Source organism: Sinocyclocheilus grahami, unplaced genomic scaffold, assembly GCF_001515645.1.
Source record: "Sinocyclocheilus grahami isolate Dianchi unplaced genomic scaffold, SAMN03320097.WGS_v1.1 scaffold588.1, whole genome shotgun sequence".
Lineage (NCBI taxonomy): Eukaryota > Metazoa > Chordata > Actinopteri > Cypriniformes > Cyprinidae > Sinocyclocheilus > Sinocyclocheilus grahami.
In genome coordinates, this window is record NW_015505767.1 from 946,967 (window position 1) to 956,633 (window position 9,667).

The following is a 9,667-nucleotide window of genomic DNA, read 5'->3' on the forward strand; positions in this document are numbered from 1 at the left end:
AAGTAAAGGTGTAACAAAATGTCTCTAGAATAGACATATGGCAAAAAAATTAATAAAAATCCCGTGTCCAGGGATTTTTTTTTGCCATGCATTCATTCATTGGTCATAAAGCTCTTTGTGGCGTTTCCTCAGATGTTGAACTAGATTTGTTGTGCCAAGTTCACACGTACTCCGTCTACAGTCCGTCTACAGTATGTGTATGCGGTGCAGAAGCAGCACAGACTCATTTTGCTTTCGCACCGGACGCGTTTGCAGTCCGCTCCTCATCCGCGGCTGTTTACCACAAACACAACATTTATCCATTATTTTGATTTCAAATCCAAACATTGTTTCTGAAATGCTTTTTCAGCATTGTGATTATCTTTTATCACAGTACAGTAATACAATCTTTCATAGACATATTCACGTTTAAACTCATTTGCATTTATGGTGTAATGACTAAATTTCCGTGTCAATCCATGTTAATTTTTACAGCGAATAATGCGCTGTCACTTTAATTCAGCACGTGCAGCACAGCAGAAATAGATTCCGTGCGGAAACGATCGCAGCATGACTGCTGCAGACGCACCGCTCCTGGAGCGCACTGCCGGACCGCAATCGCGTGCAGTGTGAACGCTCTGATCCGTTAACATGGGCGCGGAAAAAATACGCACCACAGATGGAGTGTGTGAACCTGGCGTTACGTTTGTATGTCCGCCCGGTCTGTTCTGTTCTCGTGCTCCATTTAGGCGCGCTGCATTCTGATTGGTTCGGATAGCATACTGCGGGTCGGGGGGGGCGCGGAAAATCGTGCTATAAAGTGATTTAGAAATCGCGCAAGCTCAAATCGCGATTTTATGACGATTTCGATTAATCGCACAGCCCTATTCTCTGCACTAGCTGGCTGCTGTATTGTGCTGTGTGCAGAAGAGGCCACAGCCTCTGCTGGCCTCAAGACCCCTGAGTCAGTCTCCAAAGCAACCTATCCAACCCACAGAGAGTTTGACATTGCAGCTTACAGCTGCTCCGGCATGTTGCAAGTCTAGCCGTCAGTTTCAGGTGGATTGCAAAAGCATTATGCAATCTTGCAGTGATGCAGAAGTGTCGCCTGATGTCTCCAGTAGATTTATAGTGCAGGAAACAAGGAAGTCTGACTCATAATATATCTGTGCTGTGTACTGTGGCAGAACATGTTATCAGTGGTGGCACGTCTGCTTGCACACAAACAAATCGAGAGAGATAAGATAGAGGGGGTGACTTGTGTTGCCTTGTGGTGGTATTTTTCACAGATTAAAATCTGGAGCCCTGATTGTCAACCAAAATGACAATTAATTCAGAGTGCTTCCTGCATCTGGACCTGTACAATACTGACCAAAAGGTTGTCTTTATGGCATCTCTCGTTCTTCTGACCCTCATTTTGGCCGCCTCTTGAGTGGAGGAGGGTTGTTTTGCGCTGGCCGGCAATTTTTTCCCCACCTGGTTACAAATAAAATATGCCTACAAAAAATGGCTTATATATTTTTTTGTTATTTTGTCAAATATTGGATTAATTTTTTTGTCAAATTATTTGCTTTCAGTTATCACAGGTTTTGTATTTCTTTTTGGAACTGATTGATCATAGGCCTCATTGATCTGAGCTTATGCACCTCAGTTTTTGAGTGAGAATTTCCAAAATGATACATTTTCCACAAATGATGCCTTTTTCACTCAAGAACTGAGGTGCATAAGCTCATATGAGTGGGGGCTATGAGAAGTCAGTTACAAAAAGAAATGCAAAACCTTTGCTAATCAAAAGAAAACAAGTTAACAAAAAGATTGAATCTGAGTTTTGGTGATTAATATAGCATACTGAGAGATTTACAAGCAATCAGTCATTTCTGGCCAGGAACACCAAATTAGGTGAAGGATTTTCAGCTCAGTACAAGGTTTAATATTGTTTCTGTGTATTTCATTGTTGTTATTGTTAACTAAAACTATAAAAAAAAAATTTTATTGAAATGAAGCTCAAATAAAATATAAATATTAGATGGAAAGAAATAGAAATGCAGCCTTATTAAAATCACTAAAACGAAAATTGAAATTAATATGAACTAAAGCCAAATAGAAATATTAAAAACAACAAAAAATACTTAAATTAAACATGAAAATGAGGTGAAAACTTAAAATATAAACATAACAGCTAATTGAAGATAAATAAATACTGTAAAAGTAATACTAAAATAACGCTGCTGCCCAAATAAAGCTCATTTACTTTGGTTTAAGCTTTATTTAAGCTTGTGTCATTTGAAGCCAGACCATAACCCCGTATTAACACCGGAGGATCGTCTTGAAGGCTGAGTCGGCAGAAGTTGCGCCGTGCCAAGATTTCAGCTGAGGTCAACGTTAAAAACTAGCTGAGTGAGAACATTACTGTTCTGAAACAGAGGAAATTAATCAAGACTTTCAGATCTAATTTGTAGCTGATACCATTCAGGGATGAATGATGGCTGAATGCAGCTTGAGGATATGCATGGACGAACACTTGAGCTTGATGTTATCAGTGCAATTAGCCCCCAACACCCACCCGCTCTCATTCTTTTAGCTGAAAACTTTTGGAGGAGAGGGCGAGATATCAGGCTCATTTTCTCTCCTGAGCTGGGGTGATGGGGGGTTTGTTATAGTAACCAATTTGATGCACGATGCATGTCGTGAAACTAGTTTTTCTTAATCAAATCTGATTTATTAGCAGTATGTTTTCTGCATTTTGAAGGAATGACGAAAACAAGATGAGTTGAAACCCTAATCCTGTGGTACTTTTCCATTTTCAGCAAGAAGCCCTGTTGAAATGGTATATCTGTCCCGTAGCTAATTGGGCTGCAGCTCTCCTTTTTGACAAAACGGTATAGAGTAGCATGTCAAATGCAGGCTGGCCCTCTCCTCAGAAGGATGAGGGAGGGGTGGGGCCCTGGAGGGGCATGTTTGAACTGAAACACTCAGCAGGGTTCCTGATATTCAGATTAGTGTGACAGATGCCCCCTGTGGTTTGATGCTAATGAAAAGAATTTGTACACCCCAGATAATTAAGAAAAGACACTGTGTGCTGTGCAGTGGCTTTTGTGTCAGCTGGGCATTTTTGACCGTGAAGGTCCACCAGTGTTCGCTGTTCTTCTGCTGAATCTACAGTAATGTGACAAAAGAAATTGAATGAGTTTGAATTGAATGTGATGTCAAAGACAATATAGGCAACACGTTTCTATGCTTTGTCTTTGTTGTCGGCACACAAAAACACATTGAGTTCAGTCTGACTGGATCACACATAATTTAATTTGGTGACAGTTGTGGCAGGAGTAGTATACATGTAGTATAATTACATAATATATATATATAAAATATTGCATAATTATACTGAAATATCATGATAATGTAATAAGGTAATTTATGTGTTTTAAACTTCATGTTTGTCTCTTTAACTTTGCATAAATATTTTCTTTATTATATGAAGATTATATTTAAACTCGGAAGCCATGAGTTCATATGTTTTTGCTACTTTTCAAATTCAAAAGCCTTTTGTGTATGTATTTTTTTTTCCAAGACCCAGATATTCAATCATGAATATATTAATTGATAAACATTTGGTAAAATGCATATTTAAACAAAAGGTGAAATGATTATAGACAAGAATACATTCAATATACAGTTTTGTCAAATTACACAAAAAGCTAGTATTTGTGTAATCGGGAAACATAAACTGGTATTCCTAAAATGCAGCCGAATGCTATTAAACCATTTCATATGTGAAAGCATGGCATTATGGATGTTTCAGAAAAAAATGATCATCATTGTCCTGTGATCCATGTATATACGCTGTTGAGAATCTAGAGCCGGTGTGAAAATTGTGTTTTAAGAGAGTTCATTTTCTGAAAGTCCACTGAACCAAAAGTGAAGAAATCTAGGGTTAATCTCAAGGGTTACTTCAAGTAAATATTTTAGGTCATAGAGGTTTGTCTGGGTGTATACCTGGTGTAACAAATTACTAAATCTGTGAGCGTTTATTGAATTAGCATCTGACTCTTGTAATGACTGGGTGTTTATGTCAGCTTGTAGTAGTTAAGATGCACATTTACAACAGGGGTTTTGCTATAATAAATGGTAAAGTATTATTAAAATAGTGTATTAAAAAAATGTCCATAGAATATATGTGCAAGTATATGAAACTCAGTGTCGTGATGTAAAGACCTGATAGTGCTTGCGTTTCATTTAAGAGGAATGAGTTTATTGAAAGTCTCGAGGAATGAAGGTGTGACCTTGTTTGGACTGTTTCTCCTTCATGCCAGCCAGTGATCTAAGGGGGACTGTGAGCGCTCAAGCATGAGCTGCAGAAGTCAAAGGTCGTGGGGCCCTTATTGTTGGAGCATTAGACTGCGGGGGAAGCGATACTGCGGAGCCTTGGACTTTGGGGAAAATATATTAACACCTAGCACCTAGAGTCAGGAAGAGAACAAAGGAGTTCTGCAGAGAAGGGCTAATTCACTGTGAGGCAGCTGTGCTCTCTCATTACAGGAATTCACAAAATGCCTCACCTTAATGATGTCAATGCAAATCCTTTTAAAGAAACCCAAGTATGTGAATGAAGCACAGTGATGCATGGTTCTTAGATTAAGAATGTCTTAGATCTTAGTGATATCTGATAACAGGAGATTATTTAACGAGGAAAAAAAGCTATAAAAGGTCTTTCATCCATTGCACGTCATGAATCTGCATCAAGATATCTCTGATGTGATGTCTGGAATACCAGCAGGATAATCCATGCATTCATATTTTAACATTGTAATTGAAACCAAGCATTTAACATCAAACAAATTAAATGCTTAAACGGGTCATATGATGCGATTTCAATTTTCTTTCTCTTTGGAGTGTTACAAGCTCTTGGTGCATAAAGAAGATCTGTGAAGTTGCAAAGACTAAAGTCTCAAATCCAAAGAGATATTCTTTATAAAAGTTCAGAGTCAGCCACGCCTACTTAAAACGGCTCGTTCTAACACGCCCCCACATACCTACGTCACTATCTGGGAAGATTTGCATAACGCCGCCTAAATGTTCACGCAAAGAAAGAAGGCGTAACTTTTATTCTCACTGTAGTATTGTTGACGCTGCAGCCATGTCGTGAAGGCACTGTGTGCTTCGTTGTGAAAGCGAAACTACTTTGTTTGGCCTTCCAAAAGAGGACGATGTCGCTTCGTCGTGCCTGGAGCTGATCCGTGCTGGTCGCTGAGGAAATACTTCAACTTCGCACTGTCGATCGCCGGATCGGCTTTCACCGTGGACGAAGCGGAGGCCAGCCCGGGGTCATCACATGTGGTTGCCGCAGGCATCACAGTATGGTAAGGGATGTAACATTTCCGTCACACGCTTGAGGAATTCGGCCAATCACAACGCACTGGATAGCTGGCCAATCAGAGCACACCTCGCTTTTTCAGACCGTTGAGCTTTGTAAAAATCGACGCGTTTCAGAAAGGCAGGGCATAGAGGAGAAACAATGTACAGTATGTGAAAAATAATGTGTTTTTTTTACCTTAAACCGCATAAACACATTTCATTACACCAAATACACAAAATAATGTTCTTTTTAGCAGCATCATATGACCCCTTTAAGCTCAAATACTTTTGCTTTTTTGTTTGTCTTTGCCACAGGTAAGTTTGAGGAGAAGGAGGACCGTGTGCCCAAACTGGAGCAGCTGAACACTCTGGGCTTCATGTGCAGTCTGAACCTCACCCTCAACAAACGTGACCTCATCAAGATGGAGCTGCTGCTGCTGGAGACGTTTGGATGGAACCTGTGCATGCCCACACCTGCCCATTTCATTGACTACTACCTCCATGCTGCTGTCCATGAGGGGGACCTGCACAACGGCTGGCCCCTCTCCTCCCTGTCCAAGACCAAAGCCTTCATGGACAAATACACGCACTACTTCCTGGAGGTTTCGTTGCAAGGTGAGAAAAATGCCACTTTTCTTTTTTCTTTTTTTTTTTTTTTAATTCGAAAAATTAAGTAATAATGATCAACTAAGTAGGTCAGAAAATGCCATTTGAAAAGATCATCAAAATTTGTAAATTTGATTAAATTGTGATCATCACAGACCTCTAGTAGACGCTACTGATACAAATTTTTGGTTAGGTAAGTTTTCTTTTTTTTATGCTCCCCAAGGCTGCATTTATTTGATCAAAAATACAATAAAATGGTAATATTGTGAGAGGATATTGCAATTTAAAATAGCTGTTTTCGATTGTATTATTTCTTTAATGTGATTTATTCCTGTGATGGAAAAGCATCATTACTCCAGTCTTCAGTGTCACATGATCCTTCAGAAATCATTCTAATATGCTAATTTGGTGCTCAGATTTTTCTTATAAATGATGAAAACAGTTGTGCTTCTTAATATATTTGTGGGAACAGTAATACATTCATTACAGGATTCTTTGATGAAATAGTTCAAAAGAACAGCATTTATTTGAAGTGGAAATCTTTTATAACGTTAATGTCTTTACTGTCACTTTTGATCAATTTAATATAGCCTTGCTAAATAGAAGTATTAATTTCTTAAAAAAAAACAAAAAAACTTTTGACCAGTTGTGTGTACTACATTATTATATAAGACAATGCAATGTACAATAATATAAAATAGTCCATTTATTCGCCTCTTTTCCATTCTGTGACATTAACAGAATTATTGATATATAAAATGAAAGTGTCAGTTTATTTTTTAGTTTTTTTAATTGGAAGAATTGCAGGAATTGTGTTTGTTCCAATAATGTAATTTTAAATTATTCAAATTATTTTAATGATCTGTTTTATTTATATGCTTAATAAATAAATTGCTATTAATTTATATGGTTTATATGTCATTATTTAGTAATTGATGACTTATTAAGCATATTGATGATGCAGCAGCTTTATAAAACAGTCTCTTAACCGTGGTAAAATCACTGAGGATATAACAACATGTTTGTATGCGTCTTTGTTGTAGATCATGCTTTCCTGAGCTTCAGGCCTTCTCAGGTGGCAGCCGCCTGCATAGCTGCGTCCAGAATCTGCCTGCAGATCTCCCCCAGCTGGACCACTGTCCTCCACCTGCTCACGGGCTACTCTTGGGATCATCTGACGCAGTGCATCCAGCTCATGTTACTGTAAGGGCAAACCACAGTATATGCTCGCAATCATACAACGCAATGTGCTCTGAAGTAAACCCCACCAGCTTCACCTCACCCTGCTCTTTTGTTTTATTTTTCAGTGCTCACGACAACGACGTAAAAGAGGCCAACAAATCCAAATCTTCCCCTTCCGTCAGTCAGAGCCTCCAGCCGCAAGCTCACGTCCCCCACGGCCCCGCCACCCCCTCTCTGCAGAGGCAGCCCACCTCCAGCTCCCAGCAGCTGCTCCTCCAGGCCAGCAGCTACCCGCAGCTCTCCCAGCACTCGCCGGCATTATCCCAGCTGCACATGCTGGCCGACTGCCAGGCCCTGGGACCAGTGGGCTCTCGGGAATATCTGCAGCCCCACCAGGCCGGTCTGCTTTCGGCCTCAATGCCGGCCGGCTCGTTCGCATCTTTCCCAAGCTTGGCGTCTGGGCTGCGAGGCTTGCCCCTCCAGGGTCCCATCTCCATGCAGGTGAGCATGGGACCCGAGCGCCACTGCCTCGGTCTGACTTACGGGAGCGGCTACTTGAGTTCCCACCACACATTCACAGCCGGCTGCTTCGACAGGTGACGCCAGGAGAGGGAGGACAAACTCAACCTGGGGCCGCCGCCGTCCTCCGCCCTCTCCGCCGCTCCCGAGGGGCTTCGTCTTGTTCGCAGACGAAGACGTTCCAAACAGAAATCCAACAGTCGAGTGGATCCCACTGAGGTCATAGTATTAACTTGAGAACTCTTGTTTTTTAGCTTTGGATGCTTCCTTTTAGGCTTTTATGAACTGAGGATGTCTATTTTTTAAGATTATTTAGCCAAGTGAGGACCTTCTTCCAGTGCCACAACAGTATAAACTAGACTCTGGTTCTGTGTCGACCTCAACAAAAGACGAAGGATGCTCTTATGACTTGGGGGATCCTTTTTAAAGCACACAGCCTTAAGAAGAGAAATCGTGGAGATCCACATTCCATCTCACCAGCATTTTCAAATGAGTCCTTGAACTTTCACACTGGATTTACGGTCCTTTGATGCTGCTGCCTTTTTATATGAACTGATGGCTTTACGACCAAGAATCCGGTCTCCCTTCTGGTCTTGTTTACAGTGACATGCCACATATCAGGGATGTACAGACCACTTTAAAACTTACACACAACATACCATTGAAACAGCTGATGTTTGTATGAAGTAGCTTCTTTTGTTCTTGTCCGTATTTCTTGTCGAATCAGTTTTAAACCGATGCGGTCTTTAGAGAAGGTTGACGTTACGCTGAGGTTCCAGTTCCCTCAGGCAGATGGAGGGAGACGCCTCAGGGGACGGAGGCATCTGTGCTCCCCTCATTTCCATGCTGGAGGAAGCCATGCTTTACTAGTTCCTCCTCCTCCCCCCCCCAGGGAAAAAGAGCTATGATCACCAGAACCGTGTTCTGCCGTGTGCTATGAAGACGACTTCATTGTGCTGTACCTCTTCCCTTAAGACACTGTGGCTCATAAAAATTACCTCACTGTTACACTATCATTCACATTTACCTCCAAGGTCATGCTAATAACTAGTTTAACCTCACGGCTCAGGTTAGAAAAGATGGATCTGCTGTTACAATGTGCTTCAGCTGTAGCGTCAACATTTTAGTCCAGATGTCTAGTTTCTGTTAAGCAGTCTTTAATATTCGGTCCAAAATATTTTATTATTATTATTATTATTGTAAACTAAAGATAAGTTTAACCAAACATGCTACATTTCTTTCCTTTTGTTATTGTCCTTTTTTGTTGTTCAGAAGGTTCGTAGACTACACAATGAATTATATATGTTGACTGGCCTTAAGACCAAAGTGTCTGCTTTACGTCCTGCTGAATGAGATGCTTTTTCAACCACTTTACTGGACTTTGGATCAAAATCTTTCTCCTATTGTCCTGAACTTTAAACTACCTCAATATATTGCCATTTACTTGCTGATTCTGCAGGGCTCGTCTTTTCGTTTTCTGTTTCTTCTTGATTGGTCAGAACATTTAAATGCTTTTTTTTTTTTTTTTGTTACCCAGAACTTAGGCTTTTTTGTGTTGAAGTCCCGTATTTTGTGTAGGTAGAGAACTGTGTTCACTGTAACAGACACGCACTGTTTGATATTTCAAGTCATTCTCTTGTTGAAGCCTCTGTGTGTGCAATATGTAACCATTAGTTTGTTACTTTTTGGACTGTACATTTTTTTTGTACCACTATTTTTTTACAATGTAGAATTAGTTTTTCGTTGGTTTGGTTTGTTTTAACACTCTATTACTGCTTACATGCAGTGATTTATTTTTCCACCAAGAAAATGTTGCACATTGCAACCAATGTCTCCTGAATCTCTAGACATGTAGTAGACTAGAGAACGTTGATTCTGCTCATTCAGTGATCTAATGGGTTTATTTAAAAGCCTGTATTTGGGTAGGGAAGGGGACAACAGGTGTAAATTGAATGAAAACCCCTGAAATAAAATGGAAAAGAAGCACAAAAGCTTGGTAAATGTTTCGTTCATGTGAGTCATACAT

At 40.3% G+C, this 9,667-nt stretch overlaps 1 protein-coding gene across 2 annotated transcripts in view; it reads left to right on the forward strand.

Annotated features, from left to right (window-relative positions):
* The window catches only part of LOC107557066 (cyclin-J-like), a 14,458-nt gene extending 5,924 nt beyond the window's left edge, over nucleotides 1-8,534 (forward strand). Inside the window, exons 4-7 of one of the 2 annotated variants that reach the window (XR_001605348.1) lie at nucleotides 5,650-5,949; nucleotides 6,984-7,143; nucleotides 7,248-7,860; nucleotides 7,958-8,534. Coding sequence is in view for 1 of the 2 variants with exons in the window: in XM_016240377.1 (XP_016095863.1) it covers nucleotides 5,650-5,949; nucleotides 6,984-7,143; nucleotides 7,248-7,722 (935 nt within the window). In the remaining variant the exon portion in view is untranslated. Of the gene's footprint in view, nucleotides 1-5,649; nucleotides 5,950-6,983; nucleotides 7,144-7,247 lie in introns of both variants that reach the window. The other variant, XM_016240377.1, reaches the window with a different exon arrangement.
* The last annotated feature ends 1,133 nt before the right edge of the window (nucleotides 8,535-9,667 follow it).